The sequence below is a fragment of the Meleagris gallopavo genome, unplaced genomic scaffold, assembly GCF_905368555.1.
Source record: "Meleagris gallopavo unplaced genomic scaffold, MGAL_WU_HG_1.1 scaffold_37, whole genome shotgun sequence".
NCBI classification, from domain to species: Eukaryota; Metazoa; Chordata; class Aves; order Galliformes; family Phasianidae; genus Meleagris; species Meleagris gallopavo.
The window spans coordinates 1-26,670 of NW_028147050.1; the positions used below are offsets into that span (position 1 = coordinate 1).

Sequence of the window (26,670 nt, forward strand, 5' to 3'; positions counted from 1 at the left end):
CCTATGGGGTATTTATGGGGTCCCTATGGGGTCCTTATGGGGTATTTGTGGGGTTTTGGGGCCGGCAGCCATGGGGGAGCCCAGCGACCTGGGGCCCTGTGGGGTATTTATGGGGTCCCTATGGGGTCCCTATGGGTCTGTGGGTCCCTGTGGGGTCCCTATGGGGTTTTTATGGGGTATTTATGGGGTCCCTGTGGGGTTTTGGGGCCGGCAGCCATGGGGGAGCCCAGCGACCTGGGGCCCTATGGGGTCCCTATGGGGTCCCTATGGGGTCCCTATGGGGTCCTTATGGGGTTTCTATGGGGTCTCTGTGGGGTTTTGGGGCCGGCAGCCATGGGGGAGCCCAGCGACCTGGGGCCCTATGGGGTATTATGGTTCCCTATGGGTCTCTATGGTTCCCTATGGGGTCCCTATGGGGTCCTTATGGGGTTTCTATGGGGTCTCTGTGGGGTTTTGGGGCCGGCCGCCAGGGGGAGCCCAGCGACCTGGGGCCCTATGGGGTATTTATGGTTCCCTATGGGTTCATGGGTCCCTATGGGGTCCCTATGGGGTCCCTATGGGGTATTTATGGGGTATTTATGGGGTCTTGGGGTTTTGGGGCCGGCAGCCATGGGGGAGCCCAGCGACCTGGACCGGCAGATCGAGCAGCTGCGGCGCTGTGAGCTGATCAGGGAGAGCGAGGTGAAGGCGCTGTGTGCAGGCCGGTTCGTAAGCGCCCATCGCGCCGTGCTTCGTTAGCGAGGCGTCTTTAACGGGGCTTCGGGGGGTTAAATAACCAGGCGGTGATTAACGGGGGTTTGGGTGGTTAATTAACCAGGCGGTCATTAACGGGGGTTCGGGTGGTTAATTAACCAGCCGGTCTTTAACGGCGGTTCGGGTGGTTAATTAACCAGGCGGTCATTAACGGGGGTTCGGGTGGTTAATTAACCAGGCGGTGATTAACGGGGGTTTCGGGTGGTTAATTAACCAGGCGGTGATTAACGGGGGTTGGGTGGTTAATTAACCAGGCGGTCATTAACGGGGCTTGGGTGGTTAATTAACCAGGCGGTGATTAACGGGGTTCGGGTGGTTAATTAACCAGGCGGTGATTAACGGGGGTTCGGGTGGTTAATTAACCAGGCGGTGATTAACGGTTGTTCGGGTGGTTAATTAACCAGGCGGTGATTAACGGGGGTTCGGGTGGTAAATTAACCAGGCGGTCATTAACGGGGGTTCGGGTGGTTAATTAACCAGGCGGTGATTAACGGGGGTTCGGGTGGTTAATTAACCAGGCGGTGATTAACGGGGGTTCGGGTGGTTAATTAACCAGGCGGTGATTAACGGGGGTTCGGGTGGTTAATTAACCAGGCGGTGATTAACGGGGTTCGGGTGGTTAATTAACCAGGCGGTGATTAACGGGGGTTCGGGTGGTAATTAACCAGGCGGTGATTAACGGGGCTTCGGGTGGTTAATTAACCAGGCGGTGATTAACGGGGGTTCGGGTGGTTAATTAACCAGGCGGTGATTAACGGGGCTTCGGGTGGTTAATTAACCAGGCGGTGATTAACGGGGCTTCGGGTGGTTAATTAACCAGGCGGTGATTAACGGGGGTTTGGGTGGTTAATTAACCAGGCGGTGATTAACGGGGGTTCGGGTGGTTAATTAACCAGGCGGTGATTAACGGGGTTCGGGTGGTTAATTAACGAGGCGGTGATTAACGGGGGTTCGGGTGGTTAATTAACCAGGCGGTGATTAACGGGGGTTCGGGTGGTTAATTAACCAGGCGGTGATTAACGGGGGTTTGGGTGGTTAATTAACCAGGCGGTGATTAACGGGGGTTCGGGTGGTTAATTAACCAGGCGGTGATTAACGGGGTTTGGGTGGTTAATTAACCAGGCGGTGATTAACGGGGGTTTGGGTGGTTAATTAACCAGGCGGTGATTAACGGGGTTCGGGTGGTTAATTAACGAGGCGGTGATTAACGGGGGTTCGGGTGGTTAATTAACCAGGCGGTGATTAACGGGGTTCGGGTGGTTAATTAACCAGCGGTGATTAACGGGGTTTGGTTGCAGGGAGATCCTGGTGGAGGAGAGCAACGTGCAGCGCGTCGACTCCCCTGTGACTGTGAGCGGGGGATCTGTGGGGCAGGGGGATCTGTGGGGCGGGCGGATCTGTGGGGCAGGGTATGGGGGTCTGTGGGCGGGGAGGGATCTGTGGGGTGTGGGGATCTGTGGGGCAGGGAGGGATCTGTGGGGCAGGGAGGGATCTGTGGGGCAGGGAGGGATCTGTGGGGTGTGGGGATCTGTGGGGCAGGGGGATCTGTGGGTGGGATCTGTGGGTGGGGCAGGGGATCTGTGGGGTGGGGTGTGGGGGTCTGTGGGGCGGGGGATCTGTGGGGCGGGTGTGGGCGTCTGTGGGATGGGGGCGTCTGTGGGGCGGGGAGGGATCTGTGGGGCAGGGGATCTGTGGGGCGGGGTGTGGGGGGTCTGTGGGGCAGGGAGGGATCTGTGGGGTTTGGGGGATCTGTGGGGCAGGGGATCTGTGGGGTGTGGGGCGTCTGTGGGGGGGGATCTGTGGGGCAGGGGGATCTGTGGGTGGGATCTGTGGGTGGGGCAGGGGGGATCTGTGGTGGGGTGTGGGGGTCTGTGGGGCGGGGGGATCTGTGGGGTGGGGTATGGGGGCATCTGTGGGGTGTGGGGGGGATCTGTGGGGCAGGGAGGATCTGTGGGGTGTGGGGGATCTGTGGGACAGGGGGATCTGTGGGGCAGGGGGATCTGTGGGGTGGGATCGTGGGGCGGGTATGGGGGTCAGTGGGTGCGGGGGGATCTGTGGGGTGGGGTATGGGGGCATCTGGGGGTGGGGGGATCTGTGGGGCAGGGAGGGCTGTGGGGTTGGGGATCTGTGGGGCGGGAGGGATCTGTGGGGCGGGGGGGTCTGTGGGGTGTGGGGGGATCTGTGGGTGGGGTATGGGGCATCTGTGGGGTGTGGGGGGATCTGTGGGGCAGGGAGGGATCTGTGGGTGTGGGATCTGTGGGGCAGGGGGGGATCTGTGGGGTGGATGTGGGGGGTCTGTGGGATGGGGGCATCTGTGGGGCGGGGGGGGATCTGTGGGGCGGGGGGATCTGTGGGGTGGGGGATTTTGTGGGCGGGGAGGATCTGTGGGTGGGGTATGGGGCATCTGTGGGGTGTGGGGGATCTGTGGGGCAGGGGCATCTGTGGGGTGGGAGGGATCTGTGGGCAGGGGGGAATCTGTGGGGCGGGGGGATGTGGGGATTTGTGGGGGGGATTTGTGGGGTGGGAGATGGGTGTGGGTGGAATCTATGGAGCAGAGATGGGTTTAGGATTTGGGGCAGGATGGGGTTTGGGGGAATCTGTGGGGCAGGGGTGGGATCTATGGGCAGGAATGGAGTCTGGGGAGAATCTATGGGGCAGGGGTGGGATCTATGGGGCAGGAATGGGGTCTGGGGGGAATCTGTGGGGCAGGTCTGGGAATCTATGGAGCAGCGATGGGATCTATGGGGCAGGGATGGGATCTGGGGGAGATCTGTGGGGCAGGGCTGGGAATCTGTGGGGCAGCCGTGGGTCTGCGCCCCACAGGTGTGCGGGGACAAGTGCCCCATATCCATGGCATTCTACGACCTCAAGGAGCTCTTCCGGGTGAGCTGCCCCACAAGTGCCCCACAATGTCTTCTGCCCCATAAGCGCATCATGCTCATAACGCCCCATAGTGGTCACAATGCCCCCATATGCTATCTCTTGCCCCATAACACCCCACAACGATCGCTACTGTCCCCATAACCACCCCATAGCTGCCCCATAAGTGCCCCACAGCACCCCATAGCTCCCCATAAGTGCCCCATATCCATCCCATAACCACTGCGTATCCCCCACTCCCATATCCACCCCATAGCACCCATAACCCCCCATATCACCCCATATCCCCCCATAATCCCCCCATATCCACCCCATATCCCCCCACAGCCACCCCACGTCCCCCACCCCCCCCCATAACCACCCCAAATTCAACCCCATATTCCTCCTAGCCACCCCATAGCACCCATAGCCCATAACCACCCCACGTCCCCCCATAACCACCCCACATCCCCCATATCCCCCCCATATCCCCCCATAACCCCCCCATAGCGCCCCCCACCCCCCATAACCCCTCATGTCCCCATATTCCCCCTACCCCCCCATGCCCCCCCATAGCAGCCCCCAGCCCCATATCCCCCAAATCACCCCCAGCCCCCCAATCCCCCCCCACATCCCCCCACATCCCCCCACATCCCCCCCCATATCCACCCACCGCCCCCCCCATACCCCGCATATCCCCCCCCATATCCCCCCCCATATCCCCCCCACACCCCCCATAGCGCCCCCACCCCCCATAACTCCCCATGTCCCCATATCCCCCCCATATCCCCCTATTGCCCTCCCATACCCCACAAATTCGCCCCCCACAACCCCCCCTGCCCCCCATCGCCTCCCCCGTATCCCCCCATATCTCCCACCACCCCCCCTACACCCCCCATAGCGCCCCCACGCCCCATAACCCCCCATGTCCCCATAGCCCCCTACTGCCCCCCCATACCCCCCAAATCCGCCCCCAACCACCCCCCTGCCCCCCACCGCCCCCCCCATATCCCCCCCATATCCCTCCCCATATCCCCCCCATATCCCCCCCACATCCCCCCCATATCCCCCCCCATATCCCTCCCCATATCCTCCCCCATACCCCCCATGTCCCCATATCCCCCCCAACCCCCCCCTGCCCCCCATCGCCCCCCCCAAACCCCCCATAGCCCCCCCATATCCCCCCCATATCCCCCCCATACCCCCCAAATTCGCCCCCCTGCCCCCCACCGCCCCCCCCATAACCCACCATGTCCCCATATCCCCCTACTGCCCCCCCATACCCCCCAAATTCACCCCCCAACCCCCCCTGCCCCCCACCGCCCCCCCCATGTCCCCATATCCCCCCCCATATTCCCCCCCATAATCCGCCCCCATATCCCCCCATACCCCCCAAATTCGCCCCCACTGCCCCCCACCGCCCCCCCCCCATATCCCCCCCATATCCCCCCCATATCCCCCTACTGCCCCCCCATACCCCCCAAATCCCCCCCAACCACCCCCTGCCCCCCATATCCCCCCCACATCCCCCCTATATCCCTCCCCATATCCCCCCCATTACCCCGCATGTCCCCGTATCCCCCCCATAGCCCCCCCATACCCCCCCCATATCCCCCCCATAGCCCCCCCCATATCCTCCCCATAACCCCCTACTGCCCCTCCATATCCCCCATATCCCCCCCCAACCCCCCTGCCCCCCATCGCCCCCCCATAACCCCCCATATCCCCCCCATACCCCCCAAATTCGCCCCCCTGCCCCCCACCACCACCCCCCATAACTCCCCATGTCCCCATATCCCCCCCATATCCCCCAACTGCCCCCCCATACCCCCCAAATTCACCCCCCACCCCCCCCCTGCCCCCCATATCCCCCCCCATATCCCCCCCCATATCCCCCCCATACCCCCCAAATTCGCCCCCACTGCCCCCCACTGCCCCCCCCCATAACCCCCCATGTCCCCATATCCCCCCCATATCCCCCTACTGCCCCCCAATACCCCCCATATCCCCCCACCCCCCCCTGCCCCCCACCGCCCCCCATGACGTCCCGCGTCCCCCAGGTTGGGGGCGACGTCCCCGAGACCAACTACCTTTTCATGGGGGATTTCGTGGATCGCGGCTTCTACAGCGTCGAGACCTTCCTGCTGCTGCTGGCGCTCAAGGTGGGGCTGGGACCCATAGGTGTGGGGCTGGGACCCAGAGGTGGGGGTGGGACCCATATTGGGAACTGCCCCAGAGGTGGGGGGCTGGGACCCAGAGGTGGGGGGTGGGACCCAGAGGTGGGGGGTGGGACCCAGAGGTGGGGGGTGGGACCCAGAGGTGGGGGGTGGGACCCAGAGGTGGGGGGTGGGACCCAGAGGTGGGGGGCTGGGACCCAGAGGTGGGGGCTGGGACCCGTAGGTGGGGGCTGGGCCCAGAGGTGGGGGCTGGGACCCGTAGGTGGGGGGCTGGGCCCAGAGGTGGGGGCTGGGACCCGTAGGTGGGGGGCTGGGACCCGTAGGTGGGGGGCTGGGACCCAGAGGTGGGGGCGGGGCCCAGAGGTGGGGGGTGGGACCCAGAGGTGGGGGGCGGGACCCAGAGGTGGGGGGCGGGGCCCAGAGGTGGGGGGGTGGGACCCAGAGGTGGGGGGGTGGGACCCAGAGGTGGGGGGCGGGGCCCATATTGGGAACTGCCCCATAAGTGGGGGTGGGACCCATAAGTGGGGCTGGGAGCCATAAGTGTGGGGCGGGGCCCATAGGTGGGGGGCGGGGCCCATATTGGGAACTGCCCCATAAGCGGGGGTGGGTGCCGTGTGGGGCTGCCCCAGAGGTGGGGGGTGGGACCCATAGGTGGGGGATGGGACCCATAGGTGGGGGCTGGGACCCATATTGGGAACTGCCCCATAAGTGGGGGTGGGACCCATAAGTGGGGCTGGGGGCCGTAAGTGTGGGGCGGGACCCAGAGGTGGGGGGCGGGAGCCATATTGGGAACTGCCCCATAGGTGGGGGCGGGACCCAGAGGTGGGGGGCTGGGACCCAGAGGTGGGGGGCTGGGACCCAGAGGTGGGGGGCTGGGACCCATAGGTGGGGGGCGGGACCCAGAGGTGGGGGGCTGGGACCCATATTGGGAACTGTCCCATAAGCGGGAGTGGGAGCCATAAGTGTGGGGCTGCCCCATAAGTGGGGGCTGGGACCCATAGGTGAGGGGTGGGACCCATATTGGGAACTGCCCCATAAGTGGGGGTGGGAGCCATAAGTGGGGCTGGGAGCCGTAAGTGTGGGGTGGGGCCCATAGGTGGGGGGCGGGGCCCATATTGGGAACTGCCCCATAGGTGGGGGGGCGGGACCCAGAGGTGGGGGGTGGGGCCCATAGGTGGGGGGCTGATTTCGTTCCCCCTCTCCCCCCCATATTTCGGTGCCCCCCCCCCCCAATAATTCCTGGCCGCCCCCCCCCCCCCCCCATTTCGGTGCCCCCCCCATAACTCCTGCCCCCCCCCCCCCCATTTCGGTGCCCCCCCATAACTCCTGCCCCCCCCCCACATTTCGGTGCCCCCCCCATATTTTCCTGCCCCCCCCCCCCATTTCGGTGCCCCCCCCATAACTCCTGCCCCCCCCCCACATTTCGGTGCCCCCCCCATAACTCCTGCCCCCCCCCCCATTTCGGTGCCCCCCCATAACTACTGCCCCCCCCCCCATTTCAGTGCCCCCCCATAACTCCTGCCCCCCCCCCCCCCAATTTCGGTGCCCCCCCATAACTCCTGCCCCCCCCCCCCCATTTCGGTGCCCCCCCCATAACTCCTGCCCCCCCCCCCCCCACGTTTCAGTGCCCCCCCCATAACTCCTGCCGCCCCCCCCATAACTCCTGACCCCCCCCCCCATTTCGGTGCCCCCCCCATAACTCCTGCCCCCCCCCCCATTTCGGTGCCCCCCCCAATAACTCCTGCCCCCCCCCCCATTTCGGTGCCCCCCCCCAATAATTTCGGTCCCCCCCCAGGTTCGCTACCCGGACCGCATCACGCTGATCCGCGGGAACCACGAGAGCCGTCAGATCACGCAGGTTTACGGCTTCTACGACGAGTGCCTGCGGAAGTACGGCTCCGTCACCGTGTGGCGCTACTGCACCGAGATCTTCGACTACCTCAGCCTCTCCGCCATCATCGACGGCAAGGTGACGACACGGGGACGCCGGGGACACGCCAAGGGCACGCTAAGGACATGCTAAGGGCATGCTAAGGGGGGGTGGAGGAGTGCGGTGGGGTCTTTTTGGGGTCTTTGATGGGATGAGTTGAGTCTGGATTGGGTGAAGGTGTGTTAGGACACGCTAAGGGCACACTAAGGACATGCTAAGGGCACGCCATGGGGGGTGGAGGGGTGCGGTGGGGTCTTTTGGGGGGTGAAGGGGTGAGATGGGGTCTCTTTGGGGTCTGTAATGGGGGGAATTGAGTCTGGATGGGGTGAAGGTACCTTAGGGCACGCTAAGGGCACGCTTAGGGCATGCTAAGGACACGCTAAGGACATGCCATGGGGGTTGGGGGGGTGGGGTGGGGTCTTCTGGGGGGTGAAGGGGTGAGTTGGGGTCCCTTTGGGTCTGTAATGGGGTGAATTTGGTGTTAATGTGTGTTAGGGCATGCTAAGGGCACGCTAAGGACACGCTAAGGGCACGCTAAGGACACGCCATGGGGGTTGGAGGGGTGGGGTGGGGTCTTCTGGGGGGTGAATTTGGTGAGATAGGGTCTCTTTGGGGTCTGTAATGGGGGCAATTTGGTGTTAGTGTGTGTTAGGACACGCTAAGGGCACACTAAGGACATGCTAAGGGCACGCCATGGGGGGTGGAGGGGTGGGGTGGGGTCTTTTGGGGGTGATGAGGTGAGATGGGGTCTCTTTGGAGTCTGTAATGGGGGGAATTTGGTGTTAGTGTGTGTTAGGACACGCTAAGGGCACACTAAGGACACGCTAAGGACACACTAAGGACACGCTAAAGGGGTTGGAGGGGTGCGGTGGGGTCTTCTGGGGAGTGAAGGGGTGAGTTGGGGTCTCTTTGGGGTCTGTAATGGGGTGAACTGAGTCTGGATGGGGTGAAGGTGTGTTAGGACATACTAAAGACACGCCAAGGGCACATTAAGGGCACGCTAAGGACATGCTAAGGGCACGCCAAGGGGGGTGGAGGGGTGCGGTGGGGTCTTTTGGGGGGTGAAGGGGTGAGTTGGGGTCTGTTTGGGGTCATTGATGGGGTGAATTGAGTCTGGATTGGGTGAAGATGTGTTAGGACACGCTAAGGACACGCTAAGGGCACGCTAAGGGCACGCCATGGGGGGTGGAGGGGTGGGGTGGGGTCTTTTGGGGGGTGATGGGGTGAGTTGGGGTCTTTTTGGGGTCATTGATGGGGGGAATTGAGTCTGGATGGGGTGAAGGTACCTTAGGGCACGCTAAGGGCACGCTAAGGACACACTAAGGACACGCCATGGGGGGTGGAGGGGTGCGGTGGGGTCTTTGGGGGGTGAAGGGGTGAGATGGGGTCTCTTTGGGGTCATTGATGGGGTGAACTGAGTCTGGATGGGGTGAAGGTGTGTGAGGACACGCTAAGGGCACGCTTAGGGCACGCTAAAGCCGTGAGGAGCCGTGGGAACGATGCTTTGGGGCCTTTTTGGGGTGCAGTGGGGCACTTTGGGGTCTGTTTGGGGTCACTGGGGGTGAGAACGCGGCCCTGGCAGAATGACATTACCTCAGGTCACGCTAAGAACACGCTAAGAACACGCTAAGGTCACGCTAAAGCCGTGAGGAGCCGTGGGAACGGCGGTGTTGGGCCTTTTCGGGGTGCCGTGGGGCACATGTGAGCCGAGCGGGGCGGCAGGAAGGCGGCGACACGCCGAGTCAGCACACGCTAAGCACACGCTAAGCACACGCTAAGCACACGCGTGTCCCCGCAGATCTTCTGCGTGCACGGCGGCCTCTCGCCCTCCATCCAAACCCTGGACCAGATCCGCACCATCGACCGCAAGCAGGAGGTGCCCCACGACGGCCCCATGTGCGACCTGCTCTGGTCCGACCCCGAAGGTGTGGGGCAGCACAACACGCGTGTGCGCGGCTGCGCCTCCGCGGGGCGCACTGGGGGGCGCTGGGGGGTCGCTATGGGGCTCTGTGGGGCTCTGTGGGGTCGCTATGGGGCTCTGTGGGGCTCTATGGGGTCGCTATGGGGCTCTGTGGGGTCGCTATGGGGCTCTGTGGGGCTCTGTGGGGTCGCTATGGGGCTCTGTGGGGCTCTATGGGGTCGCTATGGGGCTCTGTGGGGTCGCTATGGGGCTCTGTGGGGCTCTGTGGGGTCGCTATGGGGCTCTGTGGGGCTCTGTGGGGTCGCTATGGGGCTCTGTGGGGCTCTATGGGGTCGCTATGGGGCTCTGTGGGGTCGCTATGGGGCTCTGTGGGGCTCTGTGGGGTCGCTATGGGGCTCTGTGGGGCTCTATGGGGTCGCTATGGGGCTCTGTGGGGTCGCTATGGGGCTCTGTGGGGCTCTGTGGGGTCGCTATGGGGCTCTGTGGGGCTCTGTGGGGTCGCTGTGGGGCGCTGTGGGCTCTTTGTGGGGTCACTATGGGGTTTCTGTGGGGTTGCTGTGGGGTCGCCATGGGTCTCTGTGGGGCTCTGTGGGGTCGCTGTGGGGCTCTGTGGGGTCGCCATGGGTCTCTGTGGGACTCTATGAGGTCGCTATGGGGTCTCTGTGGGGTCGCTATGGGGCTCTGTGGGGCTCTATGGGGCTCTGTGGGGCTCTGTGGGGTCGCTTGTGGGGCGCTGTGGGGTCGCTGTGGGGCGCTGTGGGGTCGCTATGGGGGCTCTGTGGGGTCGCTATGGGGCTCTGTGGGTTCGCTATGGGGTTGCTGTGGGGTCGCTGTGGGGTCTCTGTGGGGCTCTGTGGGGTCACTATGGGTCGCTATGGGGCTCTGTGGGGTCGCTATGGGTCGCTATGGGGCTCTATGGGGTCGCTATGGGTCTCTGTGGGGCTCTATGGGGCTCTGGGGCTCTGTGGGGTCGTTATGGGTCTCTGTGGGGCTCTGTGGGGCTCCGTGGGTCTCTATGTGTCCCCATGGTTCCCTGTGGGTTCCTATGTGTCCCCATGTGTCCCCATGTGTCCCTATGGGTCTCTTTGTGTCCCCATGTGTCCCTATGGGTCCCAAGGCTGTGTGTGTGTCCCTGTCCCCCCACGCGTCCCCCTGACGGCGCCGCTCCCCGCAGACACGACGGGCTGGGGGGTGTCCCCCCGAGGGGCCGGCGGTGACACTGTGTCCCCGTGGGTCCCTGTGGGTCTCTATGGGTCTCAAGGCTCTGTGTGTGTCCCCATGGTTCCCTATGGGTCCCTATGTGTCTCTATGGGTCTCTATGGGTCCCCATGTGTCCCCATGTGTCCCCATGGTTCCCTATGGTTCCCTATGGGTCTCTATGGGTCTCTATGTGTCCCCATGTGTCCCCATGGTTCCCTATGGTTCCCTATGGGTCTCTATGGGTCTCTATGTGTCCCCATGTGTCCCCATGGTTCCCCATGGTTCCCTATGGTTCCCTATGGGTCTCTATAGGTCTCTATGGGTCTCCATGTGTCCCTATGGGTCTCAACGGATCCCCACGTGTCCCTATGGGTCTCAATGGCTCTGTGTGTGCCCCATGTGTCCCATGGTTCCCTATGGGTCCCCATGTGTCCCCATGTGTCCCTATGGGTCTCAATGGGTCCCAAGGCTGTGTGTGTGTCCCCATGTGTCCCCATGGGTCTCAATGGATCTCTGTGTGTCCCCATGTGTCCCTATGGGTCCCTATGGGTCTCAATGGCTCTGTGTGTGTCCCCATGGATCCCTATGGGTCTCAACGGATCCTCATGTGTCCCTATGGGTCCCAAGGCTGTGTGTGTGTCCCCATGTCCCCCCACGCGTCCCCCTGACGGCGCCGCTCCCCGCAGACACGACGGGCTGGGGGGTGTCCCCCCGTGGGGCCGGCGGTGACACTGTGTCCCCGTGGGTCCCTGTGGGTCTCAATGGGTCTCTATGGGTCCCTATGGGTTCCTATAGGTCTCTATGGTTCCCTATGGGTCTCTATGGGTCTCTATGGGTCCCTATGCTCCCCGCAGACACGACGGGCTGGGGGGTGTCCCCCCGAGGGGCCGGGTACCTGTTTGGCAGCGACGTGGTGGCCCAGTTCAACGCCTCCAACGACATCGACATGATCTGCAGGGCCCACCAGCTGGTGATGGAGGGCTACAAGTGGCACTTCAGCGAGACCGTGCTGACCGTCTGGTCCGCTCCCAACTACTGCTACAGGTGGGGCGCTAGGGGGCGCTATGGGGTGTCTATGGGGCTCTATGGGGCTCTATGGGGCTCTATGGGGCGCTATGATATCTATATGGGCCTCTATTGGGCTCTATGGACCGTGCTGACCGTCTGGTCCGCTCCCAACTACTGCTACAGGTGGGGCGCTAGGGGGCGCTATGGGGTGTCTATGGGGCTCTATGGGGCGCTATGGGGCGCTATGATATCTATATGGGCCCCTATGGGCCTCTATGGGCCTCTATTGGGCTCTATGGACCGTGCTGACCGTCTGGTCCGCTCCCAACTACTGCTACAGGTGGGGCGCTAGGGGGCGCTATGGGGTGTCTGTGGGGCGCTATGGGGCTCTATGGGGCGCTATGGGGCGTTATGATATCTCTGTGGGCCTCTATTGGGCTCTATGGGGCTCTATGGACCGTGCTGACCGTCTGGTCCGCTCCCAACTACTGCTACAGGTGGGGCGCTAGGGGGCGCTATGGGGTCTCTATGGGGCTCTATGGGACGCTATGGGGCGTTATGATATCTCTATGGGCCTCTATTGGGCTCTATGGACCATGCTGACCGTCTGGTCCGCTCCCAACTACTGCTACAGGTGGGGCGCTAGGGGGCGCTATGGGGTCTCTATGGGGCTCTATGGGACGCTATGGGGCGTTATGATATCTCTATGGGCCTCTATTGGGCTCTATGGACCATGCTGACCGTCTGGTCCGCTCCCAACTACTGCTACAGGTGGGGCGCTAGGGGGCGCTATGGGTCACTGTGGGGCGATATGGGGCTCTATGGGGCTCTATGGGGCGCTATGATATCTCTATGGGCCTCTATGTGGCTCTATGGGGCTCTATGGACCGTGCTGACCGTCTGGTCCGCTCCCAACTACTGCTACAGGTGGGGCGCTAGGGGGTGTCTGTGGGGCGCTGGGGGGCGCTATGGGGTGTCTGTGGGGCTCTATGGGGTCTCTATGGGGTGTCTGTGGGGCGCTATGGGGCGCTATGATATCTCTATGGGCCTCTATTGGGCTCTATGGACCGTGCTGACCGTCTGGTCCGCTCCCAACTACTGCTACAGGTGGGGCGCTAGGGGGTGTCTGTGGGGCGCTGGGGGGCGCTATGGGGTGTCTGTGGGGCTCTATGGGGTCTCTATGGGGTGTCTGTGGGGCGCTATGGGGCGCTATGATATCTCTATGGGCCTCTATTGGGCTCTATGGACCGTGCTGACCGTCTGGTCCGCTCCCAACTACTGCTACAGGTGGGGCGATATGGGGTGTCTGTGGGGTGCTATGGGGCTCTATGGGGTGTCTGTGGGGCACTATGGGGCGCTATGATATCTCTATGGGCCTCTATTGGGCTCTATGGACCGTGCTGACCGTCTGGTCCACTCCCAACTACTGCTACAGGTGGGGCGCTGGGGGGCGCTATGGGGCTCTATGGGGTGTCTGTGGGGCGCTATGGGGCGCTATGATATCTCTATGGGGCGCTATGGGGTCTCTTTGGCGCACTATGGCATCTCTGTGGGGCTCTATGGGGCTCTATGGACCGTGCTGACCGTCTGGTCCGCTCCCAGCTACTGCTACAGGTGGGGCGCTGGGGGGCGCTATGGGGCTCTATGGGGCGCTATAGGGCTCTATGGGGCACTATGGGGTCTCTATGGGGAGCTATGTGGCTCTGTGGGGCTCTATGGACCGTGCTGACTGTCTGGTCTGCTCCCAACTACTGCTACAGGTGGGGCGCTATGGGGCGCTATGGGGTGTCTGTGGGGCGCTATGGGGCGCTATGATATCTATATGGGCCTCTATGGGCCTCTATGGGCCTCTATTGGGCTCTATGGGGCTCTATGGACCGTGCTGACCGTCTGGTCCGCTCCCAACTACTGCTACAGGTGGGGCTGGGGGGCGCTATGGGTCACTATGGGGTGCTATGGGGTCTCTATAGGGCGCTATGGGGTGCTATGGGGCTTTATGGGTCACTATGGGGTGCTATGGGGTCTCTATGGGGCTCTGTGTGTCCTTATGGGGTCCCTATGGGTCCCTATGTGTCCTTATGGGTCCCTGTGGGGCGGCACTGCTGTGGGGCAGGTGCGGGAACGTGGCGGCCATCTTGGAACTCTGTGGGGTCCCTATGGGTCCTTATGGGTCTCTATGGGTCCTTATGGGGTCCCTATGGGTCTGTCTCCCCATGGGGTCCCCATGGGGTCTCTATGGGGTCCCTGTGGGTCCTTATGGGTCCCTGTGGGGCGGCGCTGCTGTGGGGCAGGTGTGGGAACGTGGCGACCATCTTGGAACTCTGTGGGGTCCCTATGGGTCCTTATAGGGTCCGTATGGGTCTGTCTCCCTATGGGGTCCCTATGGGTCCGTCTCCCTATGGGGTCCCTATGGGTCCGTCTCCCTATGGGGTCCCTATGGGTCTGTCTCCCTATGGGGTCCCTATGGGGTCTCTGTGGGGTCCCTATGGGTCTCTATGGGTCCGTATGGGGTCCCTATGGGTCTGTCTCCCTATGGGTCTCTATGGGGTCTCTATGGGGTCCCTATGGGTCCTTATGGGCCCCTGTGGGGCGGCGCTGCTGTGGGGCAGGTGTGGGAACGTGGCGGCCATCTTGGAACTCTGTGGGGTCCCTATGGGTCCTTATGGGTCTCTATGGGTCCGTATGGGGTCCCTATGGGTCTGTCTCCCTATGGGGTCCCTATTGGTCTGTCTCCCTATGGGGTCTCTATGGGTCCTTATGGGGTCCCTATGGGTCTGTCTCCCTATGGGGTCTCTATGGGGTCTCTATGGGGTCCCTATGGGTCTGTCTCCCTATGGGGTCTCTATGGGGTCCCTGTGGGTCCTTATGGGCCCCTGTGGGGCGGCGCTGCTGTGGGGCAGGTGCGGGAACGTGGCGGCCATCTTGGAGCTGGACGAGCACCTGCAGAAGGAGTTCATCATCTTCGAGGCGGCGCCGCAGGAGACGCGTGGGATCCCCTCCAAGAAGCCGGTGGCCGATTACTTCCTGTGACACGCGTGTGCTTGGCGTGTGCTTGGCGTGTGCTTGGCGTGTGCGCCGCGCCGGGCCCGGCTGGGAGCCGGCGGGGTGGCAACGGGGGGGGGGGGTGTCCTGAAAGGGGTCCCCAAAGGGTCATTGGCGTGTCGTTCACGTGTCGTTAACGTGTCGCTAGCGTGTGCTTGGCGTGTTCCTGACGTGTCACTGACGTGGCCTTGGCGTGTTCCTGACGCGTCACCGTGGGGTCCCCAATGGGTCTCCGAGGGGCCGCTGGCGTGTCATTGACATGTCACTAACGTGTCACTAGCGTGTGCTTGGCGTGTTCTTGACATGTCACTGACGTGGCCTTGACGTGTTCCTGACATGTTAGCATGGGGTCCCCAAAGTGTCCCAGTGGGTCCCCAAAGGGTCACTGGCGTGTCACTGACATGTCACCAACATGTCCTTGACGTGTCCTTGTCTTGTCTGTACCACGTCCTTGACGCGTCACTTATGTGTCCTTGGCGTGTCACTAACATGTCCTTAATGTGTCCTTAACACGCCCTGGTCATGTCAGTAACATGTCCTTGATGTGTCCTTGACGTGTCACTAGCATGTCACTGCAGCGTCCTTGACATGTCACCACCATGTCCTTGACGTGTCACTAACATGTCACTAACATGTCCTTAACGTGTTCCTGACGTGTCCTGAACATGTTCCTGATGTTTCCCTGACGTGTCCTTAACATGGCCTTGACGTGTCACTAACATGTCCTTGACGTGTCCTTAACGTGTTCCCGACGTTTCCCTGACGTGTCCTTACCGTGTCCTTGACGTGTCGCTCACATGACCTTCACACGACCTAAGGGACAGCCCACGGCCTTTAGGGACCCCGTGACCTTTTGGGGTCACCCCATGACCTTTGACCTTTGCAGACCCCGCCGCCCTCCCCTCCCCCCTGCCCTTCCCCCCCCCCTCCCCCCCCCCCGGCGCGGTTTGGGTGCTGGGGGCAGCGGGGCGATGTGGGGCGGTGTGGGGCGATGTGGGGCGATGTGGGGCTGGGGTCCCTCTCTGTATTTCTGGGTTTTGTTACTTTCGGGTTCCGCCGTTTCTGCTCCTTTTAGATAAAAAACCAACCGGAAAAAGGAAAAAAGTGACTCAAAAAAGTGGGGGGGGGGGGCGGGGGGTTGGGGGTCGCTGTGGGGCGATTTGTGGGGTCGCTGTGGGGTCCTGTGGGGCTCTATGGGGTCTCTGGGGGGATCTGTGGGGTCTCTGTAGGGCTCTGTGGGGTCACTATGGGGTACCATGAGGCTCTGTGGGGTCCTGTAGGACCCTATGGGGTCACTGAGGTCCCTATGGGGTCAGTCACGTCCCTATGGGGTCACACACATGCTTATGGGGTCTCTAAGTTCCATATTGGGTCACTGGGGTTCCTATGGGGTCACTGAGGTCCTTATGGGGTCACTGAGGTCCCTATGGGGTCACTGAGATCCCTATGGGGGTCACACACATGCCTATGGGGTCTTTAAGTTCCATATTGGGTCACTGGGGTTCCTATGGGGTCACAGAGGTCCTTATGGGGTCCCTGAGGTCCCTATGAGGTCCCTCACATCTCTATGGGGTCCCTCACGTCCCTATGGGGTCCCGCACATTCCTATAGGGTCACTGAGGTCCCTATGGGGTCACTGAGGTCCTTATGGGGTCACTGAGGTTCCTATGGGGTCCCTCACATCCCTATGGGGTCACTGAGGTCCCTATGGGGTCCCTCACGTCCCTATGGGGTCACTGAGGTCCTTATGGGGTCACTGAGGTCCCTATGGGGTCTCTGAGGTCCTTATGGGGTCACTGAGGTTCCTATGGGGTCCCTCACATCCCTTTGGGGTCACTGAGATCCCTATGGGGTCCCTCACGTCCCTATGGGGTCCGTCACGTCCCTATGGGCTCCCTCACATCCCTATGGGGTCACTGAGGTCCCTATGGGGTCACTGAGGTCTCTATGGGGTCCCTCACATCCCTATGGGGTCACTGAGGTTCCTATGGGGTCCCTCACATCCCTTTGGGGTCACTGAGATCCCTATGGGGTCCCTCACGTCCCTATGGGGTCCCTCACGTCCCTATGGGCTCCCTCACATCCCTATGGGGTCACTGAGGTCCCTATGGGGTCACTGAGGTCTCTATGGGGTCCCTCACATCCCTATGGGGTCACTGAGGTTCCTATGGGGTCCCTCACATCCCTGTGGGGTCACTGAGATCCCTATGGGGTCCCTCACGTCCCTATGGGGTCCCTCACGTCCCTATGGGCTCCCTCACATCCCTATGGGGTCACTGAGGTCCCTATGGGGTCACTGAGGTCTCTATGGGGTCCCTCACATCCCTATGGGGTCACTGAGGTCCTTATGGGGTCCCGCACATCCCTATGGGGTCCCTCACATCCCTATGGGGTCCCTCACATCCCTATGGGGTCCCTGACGTCCCTATGGGGTCCCTCACGTCCCTATGGGGTCCCTCACATCCCTATGGGGTCACTGAAGTCCCTATGGGGTCCCTCCCATCCCTATGGGGTCACTGAGGTCCCTATGGGGTCCCGCACATCCCTATGGGGTCACTGAGGTCCCTATGGGGTCCCTCCCATCCCTATGGGGTCTCTGAGGTCCTTATGGGGTCCCTCACATCCCTATGGGGTCACTGAGGTCCCTATCGGGTCCCTCACATCCCTATGGGGTCACTGAGGTCCCTATGGGGTCCCTCCCATCCCTATGGGGTCACTGAGGTCCCTATGGGGTCCCTCCCATCCCTATGGGGTCACTGAGGTCCCTATGGGGTCACTGAGGTCCCTATGGGGTCCCTCCCATCCCTATGGGGTCACTGAGGTCCCTATGGGGTCACTGAGGTCCCTATGGGGTCCCTCCCATCCCTATGGGGTCACTGAGGTCCCTATGGGGTCCCGCACATCCCTATGGGGTCACTGAGGTCCCTATGGGGTCCCTCCCATCCCTATGGGGTCTCTGAGGTCACTATGGGGTCCCTCACATCCCTATGGGGTCACTGAGGTCCCTATCGGGTCCCTCACATCCCTATGGGGTCACTGAGGTCCCTATGGGGTCCCTCCCATCCCTATGGGGTCACTGAGGTCCCTATGGGGTCCCTCCCATCCCTATGGGGTCATTTAGGTCCCTATGGGGTCACTGAGGTCCCTATGGGCTCCCTCCCACCCGTATGGGGTCACTGAGGTCCCTATGGCGTCACTGAGGTCCCTATGGGGTCCCTCCCATCCCTATGGGGTCACTGAGGTCCCTATGGGGTCCCTCCGGCCCCCAGCCGCGCTTGGCTGCTGGCTGCTCTGCTCTGCGCGCTGCTCGCCGTACCGCCGGCAGCGAAAGCGTTACGGCCGCAGTTCCGCGCAGTGCCGGCAGGCGGCGCCGTCTCGGCAGACAGGACGACTAGGTCCCTCGGAGGTCTCCGCCTTTCCGTTCCGAAGGCGCCGCGGCGCTCGGCGGATGCCGGGACGCTGCCGTCCCTTCCCTTTCCGCTCGTACGGGCGGCGCTGCGATTCCCGAGCGTCCGGCGTCCGGCATCGGAGTCAGGCGTCCCGCGTCGGGACTCCGATCCGCGTAAGGCGTCCGGCGCTCGGCTTCCGCTCCCTCGCTCCGTCGTTTCCCCCGCTTCGCCCGGCTCCCCCCCGTCCCGTCCCGTCCCGTCCCCCGCGGTCGGGGAGCGCCGGGAGAGAGGAAGAGGCGGGGGAGGGAATGGCGAAGCGGCGCCGTGAAGCCGTGCGTTCGTCGGGGGCGGGGCGGGACGGGTCGGAAGCGAGAACGTCCCGCTGTGCGGAGATGTGGGAAAGCGGCGTCCCGCTGTGAGCGCTGGAAGCGGCCGGGGTGGAGGTGGGAGGGAATCGGAGGAGCTGGGAGGCGCTGCTGCGGTTTGCGTGGAGCGGGGGCAGCGAAGCCCCGCGTCGGTCGAGATGGGCTGGGGGAGAGAGGGGGAAAAGCAGGGCTTGGAAGGGGGGTCTGTGGCAGGAGGGAGAAGTGCGGGGCAGGAGAAAGGAAGTCGGGCGTGATGGAGGTTTGGGGGGGGAGGGGAGGGAAGGATGGAAAGGAAAGGGAAGGAAGGAAGGAAGGAAGGGAAGGGAAGGGAAGGAAAGGAAGGAAGGAAAGGAAGGAAGGAAAGGAAAGGGAAGGAAAGGAAGGAAGGAAAGGAAGGAAGGAAAAAGGGAAGGAAGGAAAAAGGGAAGGAAGGAAAAAGGGAAGGAAGGAAAGGAAAGAAAAGGAAAGGAAAGGGAGGAAGGAAGGAAGGAAAGGAGGGAAGGGAAGGAAAGGGAAGGGAAGGAAAGGAAGGAAAAAGGGAAGGAAGGAAGGAAGGAAGGAAGGAAGGAAGGAAGGAAGGAAGGAAGGAAGGAAGGAAGGAAGGAAGGAAGGAAGGAAGGAAGGAAGGAAGGAAGGAAGGAAGGAAGGAAGGAAGGAAGGAAGGAAGGAAGGAAAAAGGGAAGGAAAGGAAGGAAAGGAAAAGAAGGAAAAAGGGAAGGAAGGAAGGAATGGAAGGAAAGGAAAGGAAGGAAGGAAAAAGGGAGGGAAGGAAGGAAGGAAAAAGGAAAGGAAAGGAAGGAAGAAGGGAAGGAAGGAAGGAAGAAGGGAAGGGAAAGGAAGGGAAGGGATGGAGGGAGGGAAGGAAGGAAGGAAGGAGAATGAAGGGAGGAAAGAAAGGAAGGAGGGAAGGGAGAAAAGGAAGGAAGGAAGGAAAGGAGGAAGAAAGAGAAAGGAAGAAAGAAAGAGAGAGAAAGAGAAAGAAAGAGAAAGAAAGAAGGAAAGAGAGAAAGGAACAGGGTGATTCTTGCATCGGCCAAGGCAGGTGGAGGAGGAGAGAGGGAGCTGTGCAAGCCAAGGCGAGAGAGGAGAAGGACAGGGAGAGGAAATGGTTGGCATCGAGCACAGCGCAGGGACCAGGCAGGGGCTGCTGGGAACCGGAGCACCCAGCGCTGCGGCAGCACGGCCGGAGGGAGGGTGGGAGCCCGGCTGCGGGCTCTGCGCTGCGCCCGCTCCTCCGGCGCCCTGACGTTGGAGAACCGCTGCGCAACGGCGGCGGCAGCTGCAGCCTCGCTGGCACGGGAGGCCAGGAAACGGGGGAGCAGCTCGGTCCGCCCCGAAATGCCGCAGTTTGGGCCGGCCTGAGATTTGCTCGTGGGTTTGTCCCCCGCCTGCGGGGAGCGGAGGCTGCTGCCCTTCCCGGGAGCGGCTGTGAAAGACGGGGAAGCGACTGCAGACCTGCTGGTGAATCCCAGCCAGGATGGCCGGGCTCGGAAGGGACCTCGAGGGTCGGGAATCTCCAACCCCCCGCCGCACGCAGGGCCCCCAGCCTCCCCATTTCACGTATTGCAGGCTGCCCAGGGCCCCGTCCGGCCTGGCCTCCAGGGGTGGGCGGGGATCCGCAGCCCCTCTGCGCAGCCGTTGCAGCTCCTCGCCGCTCACAGCTCCCCCTGGCGCCCAGCCTCCGCCTGCCCAAAGCCGCCTCCCCTCGTCCTGCCGTTGCCGAGCCTTTTCCAAGGGCCGCTTCCCCCCCTTGCGGCCTCCGTTGGGCGCTGCGTTTGCTCGCGGAATCTGGGATTTCGGCATCAGTGGATTCAGCAAAGGGGGGAAGGGAAAAAGCGCCCGAGGAACTGAGCGCAGCCACGGAGGCGTCGTCGCCTTCGGATCGCAGAGCCGTTGGTTGCCGTGGGCGAACTGCAGCCCTTGTTTGCTGGGGTTCGCTGGGGAAGAAGAGAAACCGAAGCGACTGCTTTGCTGCTCTCAGGGGGTTTTTATTCCCCCGAAACGACGGCTGTCGGCTCAGCGGAGGCTGTGCTCACGGACCGAACGCCTGGCGTCAAAGCGAGGAATTGGTGGAAAGGGGCGCTGGAAAGGCTCAGAATTGCCAAAATCCGAGGCCAAAATCTGCGGGGTTCCCAGCTCCAGGCGGGGCGGCTCCTGGAGGGAAGCGCTGCGCTGTAAGCGGGCGGCGCAAACAGCAGGGCGGCCTTTTGGAAGGGAAGCCGGGGGAAAACGCTGGCTGTCGGCTGAAGGCAGAGGACGGTGGTGGCTGGGTGGAGGCCGGGCTGGGGAGACGCCAGCCCTCATCCGCGTGGAAGCTGTGCGTGGGGGTGGTGACGCCGGAGCTGGGAGCAGCTGGCGGGGGGCACGCGGCCACGGAAACGAGAGCCAATGATGGACGCCGGACGGGGGTCCCTGCGTCACTGCAGTTTCTACGGGGGAAAAACGTCCCTTCCCGAGGGAAACGGGCGCAGGGGCAGAGACCTGGGCCTCGGTGGCGCCGCTCTCGTGCAGCCCCCCCTTCTCTCGCTGCCCTTACCCTGCATGCCAGGCGTGCGCTGCCGTCGGCCGCTTGCTTCCCGTTTCTCCGGCACAGAAGAAATGGTTTGAGGAAATGCCGCTTCAGGAGAAGACGTGGCCCTGTTAGAGTATCTCGAACGAGTCGGCTTCCTCCGGAGCTCCCACAAAAGGCGGACTTGGTTAAGCGACTCTCCGATATCCTCGGGAACGCGTCTGCTACTTCCAGCTATTTTCCCTGGGTTTTCAAATCCAGGCGCTTCCGTCAGCAATCTGCCACCTGCGGCCAGCTGAGGAGAAGTGGCTCATTTCGCCCAGTACTTCCGCAAGCAGAAACTGCAGAAAGAAGCCCAGCAGCTCCGTTTCCAAGAAGACTTTTCCCCCTCCACGCGTTCACTGAAGTCAGGTTCAGTGACTGACTGAGACGGGGACCCAAAGGCAGATGAACACGCGCAGAAGTGCCCAACCCGCAGGGAGGACGCCCCTAGTTTTCAAGCAGCAAGCAGCCTGCCAGAAGCCAGCATCGCCTCCTTAATATGTGAACTTGCTCGGAATGGAGGAAGTGTTGCTTGACTTCTTTGCCCCCCAGCAGGTTTCCCTCGGCTCCTCCTGGGAGCGCAGCCGCCTCCAGGCTCGCTTCCCGGGAGCTGCAGGATCCCCTGGCCGCTCCGTGCTGCCCCTCCATCTATTTTCTGCCGAGCGACTCAGATCCGATCCCTTTTCCCATCCCTCCGCTCACCGCTCAGCTTCTTCAAATCCAGCAGTAAGTTGTCGGGCCGCCGCCGCCTTCAGCTTTGCAGAGGCCGTTCTTGGAGTTACGGCGCTGCTGGTGAGGCTGAACGGCAGAAGAGACCCGAACTGAGGTCCGAGGAACTTAAAGACGCCGTTGCCGACGAGATCATCTGCACCGCGCGCGTCGGTGAAACGCCCCGTAAGGAAAATGGCTGACGCACAGGTTGCAACAGAGATGCTTCCCGAGGTCCTCCAAGCACGGACGTCCCGAGCCTCAGCACGGCCGAACCCGGTCCCGGTCCCGGAGGCTGATTCGTGTTGCAGGGACCCCCCGGGCGCAACCGGCCCCGCCGTCACCTCAGCAACGTTACCGAAGCCGAGAGCGGCCCGGAGGAGCTGCGTGGCGAGGCGCCCGGCCGCCCGGCCCCACGGGATGTCAGTGCGGGGAGCCCGGCGCCGCAGCCCCGCTGCAGGGCGGTTTGTGCGGCACAGAGGCCGGCAGAGCGAGGGGCTGCTTGGCCGCCCGCGGCTCTGGGCTGGGACGAGGGGCACGGCGCCGTTCCCGCTCTCCCTGCGGGTGGCGCTCCGTGGCCTCGCAGCCCTTGGAGCGGCCGCCTGCTATGGGTTCCTCCTGACCCTCGCCCTGAGGCGGCCGTGCGATCCTCCTCCTGTTTCGGCCAGGGTGCCACCAGTGCTGCCGCCGGTTGTCCTCCTGCGCGGGGCAGGAAGGGGGAGGGTGGGAGACGGGCAGACAGACGGACAGACAGACAGAAAGGGGCAGAGGGGGGCGCGCGGCGGGACGCTGGGCTGGCAGTGCAGGAAGCCTGGCGAGAGCAGCGCTGCTGGTCTGAGTCCCTGCTGGCTTCGACCCTCAGGAGGGGGAGGGGGAGGGGAGGGTAGGGTAAGGGTAGGGTTAGGGGTAGGGTAGGGGTAGGGGGAGAGGGAGGGTAGGGTTGGGGGTAGGGGAGGGGGAGGGGGAGGGTAGTGATAGGGGTAGGCTTAGGCGTAGGCTTAGGCTTAGGGTGCAGAGGGCCGACTGCAGGACAGGGGCTGCTCAGGGCTGCTGCGACCTCCCCCCCTCTCCTGCCGTTTCTGTGTCCCCGCAGGCTGCAGCCGCACCTCCGCCTTTCACCTGCGATCAGCGCAGCCCGCAGGAGGGCAGGAAATGGCTGCAGCGCATCCGTCTGAGGTGGGAGCCTGGGGAGCGGCTGGGAGGGGGCGAGGGATGCGAATGCAGGGGGAGGGGGAGGGGGAGGGGCAGGGGGAGGGGGAGGTGCCCCCATCCGGCGTCTGTGCGCCGGGCCGGAGCCGCGGCCGGGCCTGGAGTTTCTCTCCTGGCTGAGCCGCTCCCCCGGCCCCGGCTGTTCCCACCAGGGAGGGTTTTCCTTGCAGGAGCCCGTGAGCTTTGCGGAGGAGGCCGTGTATTTCAGCAGGGAGGAGTGGGCGCTGCTGGACCCTGCGCAGCGAGCGCTGTACCGGGCCGTGATGCTGGAGACGTACCAGTGCGTGGCCTCGCTGGGTGAGGGCTTTGCTGCTGCGGCTCCTTCGGTGGGCTGTGCGGAAGGAGCCTCTGCACGCAGGGCGTAGGACACAGGCGGTGCAGTTCCTTACGGACGAAGGGAGCAGCACCGCGAGTGGAACACGGGGAAGTGGCAGAAGGGAGCCGAGCGCTCAGCGCGGTGCCGAAAGCCCCAGAGCCGCCGCCGGCAAGCGGGCATCGTGGCGGAGGGGGAGCAGAGCCCTGCAGGCCGCCCTCGTGCCGCCGCTCTGCCTGGCGACGCAGCTCCAGCGGCCGGGCGGCTCCTGCAGCACGACGTGCTGTGCCGCTCCGTGCCCTAAAGCTCCGTAGGGCCCCGCCGGAGCGGCCGCTTGGGGGAAGAAGGACGGAGCGTCCGGAAGGGAACGCCTGAGAAGCGTCGCTGCGGCGCTTTCGGAGCTGTGCGGAGGCTCGCTGGGCGCCAACGAAAGGCGGCCCGCGTCGGCCGCCGCCATTCGGGCCCCACCTGCGGTGCGGCGGCGGGGAGGGAAGGGGCCCGAAGGGAGCCGGCGGACGGGCGGCTGTGCCGCAATGGTGGCGGCGCTCTCAGCTCCGCTCCTCGTGTCGATTCAGCTCCGCTTCCCGTCCCCAAGCCCGCGGTGATCGCCCTGCTGGAAGGAGGGGAGGAGCCCTGGGTCCCAGACGCGCGCAGCCCGGAGGAGGTGGCAGCGGAGCTCAGCCCAGGTGGGGTGCGGAGGGGGAGAGGGGGGGGGCCGCCCGGAGCCACCCGTGCGCCATCCCTGCTTTCCTGTGCCGCCCAGCAGGAGATGGGATCGCGGCGCCGGAGGAGGGCGTGCGGAAGAGCGGTGCGTCCGAAAGGCGGAGCGTCCGCGCGTCGGCGGGGGGAAGCAGAAGGGATGCGCGAGGCGGCCCGGAGCGAGGAGAGCGCTTCAAGAAGCCGCCGGGGAACCGTCCGGGAAAGGGAGCGAGGAACCCCTTGGACTTGAGCGCGGCTCCGAAGCAGCGCGGAGAGGAGAGGAGCGAGGCGGCGTGCCAGGAGGGACGGCAGAGCCCGTGTGAGCGGCGCGGGGGGGGCGGCGAGCCGTCCGCTGCTGGCCGCGTCCGTTCCGAGGAGGCGGTGCACAGGTGCCCCGATTGCGCGAAGTGCTTCAGGTGGAGATCCACGCTCACCTCCCACCGGCGCGTGCACAGCGGGGAGCGGCCGTTCAGGTGCGACGAGTGCGGGAAGGGCTTCAAGAACAGCTTTGGCCTCGTCCGCCACCGGCGCATCCACACGGGAGAGCGGCCGTACGGCTGTGCTCGGTGCGCGCAGAGCTTCAGGAGCCGCTCCCACCTCGACCGCCACCAGCTCACCCACACCGGAGAGCGGCCCTACAAGTGCCCCGAGTGCGGGAGGGGCTTCACCAGTAACTCCGACCTCACCCACCACCGGCGCATCCACACCGGAGAGCGGCCCTACAGGTGCCCCGCCTGCGGGAAGGGCTTCAAAAGCAATTCCGAACTTGTCCACCACCGGCGCAGCCACACGGGAGAGCGGCCCTACAAGTGCCAGGAGTGCGGGAAGGGCTTCAAGAGCAGCTCCGACCTCAGCCGCCACCGGCTCGTCCACACGGGAGAGCGGCCCTACAAGTGCCCCGAGTGCGGGAGGGGCTTCAGGAGCATCTCGGACCTCGCTGTGCACCGGATCATCCACACGGGAGAGACGCCGTTCGGCTGCCCTCAGTGCCCACGGAGTTTTCAGAGCAGCTCCGAGCTCACCCGCCACCGCCGCATCCACAGGGGAGAGCGGCCCTACGGGTGCCCCGAGTGCGGGAAGAGCTTCAAGAGAAATTCCCACCTCACCTCCCACCGGCGCACCCACACGGGGGAGCGGCCCTACGGGTGCCAGGAGTGCGGGAAGGGCTTCACGAGCAGCTCCGACCTCATCGTGCACCAGCGCATCCACACGGGAGAGAGACCGTTTAAGTGCCCCGAGTGCGGGAAGAGCTTCAAAAGGAGTTCGGACCTCATTTACCACCAGCACATCCACACGGGAGAGACGCCCTACAAGTGCCCCGAGTGCGGGAAGGGCTTCAGGAGAAGCTCGAACCTCAGCTCCCACCGGCGCCTCCACAGGGGAGACCAGCAGTAGCAGCGATGGGGGGTTGGGAGAAGCTCCCGGAGCAGCTCCTGCCTCCTGGCCGACCCACGCATCCAGCTGGGAGCCTGCAGTGCCCGCGTGTGCAGAGAGCTGCCGCAGAGCCCGGACTTCATTGCTGTCCCAGCAAAATCTCTCGCTTTTCTCTTCTGCTCGCCCTGCAAGCAGCTCTTTGAAGCCGTTTCCTGAGGGAGAGCAGCTGTGCAGGCGTGTGCTGTGTGTTTGCGTGCCACGTCTTCCTCTCAGCCCCTTCCCAGTCCGCTGATGAATCGGGTAAAAGGGTCGGGAGAAGGGCAGTGCCTCTCCTGGAGGTTTGCTGCAAGTCCCATGCAGGTGAATGGGGAGGGGGAGAATAAAGTAGCTGCGCTGTCCCAGAGCTTTTGTTTTCATTTTGTCTCGCCCTATTTCCTTAAAATGAAAGGTAACGGGTGAATGCAGGACAGGAGGAGGTAACGGAGGGTTTGCTATCCGTGCTGACCCCGGCTTTTCTCCTCCTGGATGAAGGCTGGTTTCACACACTGTGCCGCCGCCCTTCCTCACCACGCTGCACTGCTGTCCTCCTCTTCTGGAATGCTCCGATCAGGAGCTCAGAGCAGCTGTCAGACACCAAGTGTGGGTGGGCTCCAATGAAAGTGGTGATGAGGAAAAGCTCACCTCGTTCTCCCTAAAGGCAGCGTCCCAAGACTCAGCAGGGGCCGCGAGCAGAAGGCAGCGCATCCAGCACGTCCGCGCAGCACACGGCTTGCAGAGCGCGGCCCCCCACCGCGTCCTCGCCCGTTCCGTAGCCCTCCCTTCAGATCCACATCTTGCCGGCGCAGAGATGATGTGGTGTGGTGTGGTGTGGGAGCTCAAGTCCAGGTGGGTGACATCAGTCTCCACCAGCTCTGTGGCTCTACCTTAGAAGGCCGCCAGATCAATTCGGCACCGTCTGCCCTTGGTGCAGCCGTGCCGGTTGTCTGGGATTCCGTCCGTGACTTGCGTGTGCCTTAGGATATCTTCCAGGAGCCTGGGTTTGTTTTCTTCTTGCCTTTCAGATGGACCAGGACGTCCTTGCTCAGCCATACAGGTCTCCTGCCTCCTCTGCTTGGCTTCCTGTGCCGCGTCGCTTACGGCTCTCAGGAAGGCGTCCTGAAAGGCGTATTTTG

The 26,670-nt window shown here is 63.3% G+C and overlaps 2 protein-coding genes across 7 annotated transcripts; both read left to right on the forward strand.

The window, feature by feature from the left end:
* The first annotated feature begins 581 nt into the window (after nt 1–581).
* PPP4C (protein phosphatase 4 catalytic subunit) lies at nt 582–15,653 on the forward strand. Of its 2 annotated transcripts, XM_085215446.1 has the most exons (8): nt 582–704; nt 2,052–2,103; nt 3,577–3,636; nt 5,673–5,774; nt 7,585–7,758; nt 9,518–9,644; nt 11,695–11,884; nt 14,749–15,653. In XM_085215446.1, the coding sequence occupies exons 1-8, from the start codon at nt 610–612 to the stop codon at nt 14,876–14,878; spliced, it is 930 nt and encodes a 309-aa protein (XP_085071572.1). In that variant the 5' UTR covers nt 582–609; the 3' UTR covers nt 14,879–15,653. The 2 variants fall into 2 exon arrangements, with proteins under 2 accessions (XP_085071572.1, XP_085071571.1); XM_085215445.1 differs by lacking the exons at nt 582–704; nt 2,052–2,103; nt 14,749–15,653 and adding an exon at nt 13,962–14,698 and having other exon boundaries at nt 3,612–3,636.
* Nucleotides 15,654–18,393: 2,740 nt separating this feature from the next.
* On the forward strand, nt 18,394–25,901 carry LOC109364615 (uncharacterized). Of its 5 annotated transcripts, none has more exons than XM_085215440.1 (5): nt 18,394–18,412; nt 22,997–23,079; nt 23,283–23,409; nt 24,001–24,111; nt 24,192–25,901. In XM_085215440.1, the coding sequence occupies exons 2-5, from the start codon at nt 23,056–23,058 to the stop codon at nt 25,517–25,519; spliced, it is 1,590 nt and encodes a 529-aa protein (XP_085071566.1). In that variant the 5' UTR covers nt 18,394–18,412; nt 22,997–23,055; the 3' UTR covers nt 25,520–25,901. The 5 variants fall into 5 exon arrangements, with proteins under 5 accessions (XP_085071566.1, XP_085071565.1, XP_085071564.1 ...); XM_085215439.1 differs by lacking the exon at nt 18,394–18,412 and adding an exon at nt 18,556–18,694; XM_085215438.1 differs by lacking the exon at nt 18,394–18,412 and adding an exon at nt 18,704–18,722.
* Nucleotides 25,902–26,670: the final 769 nt, after the last annotated feature.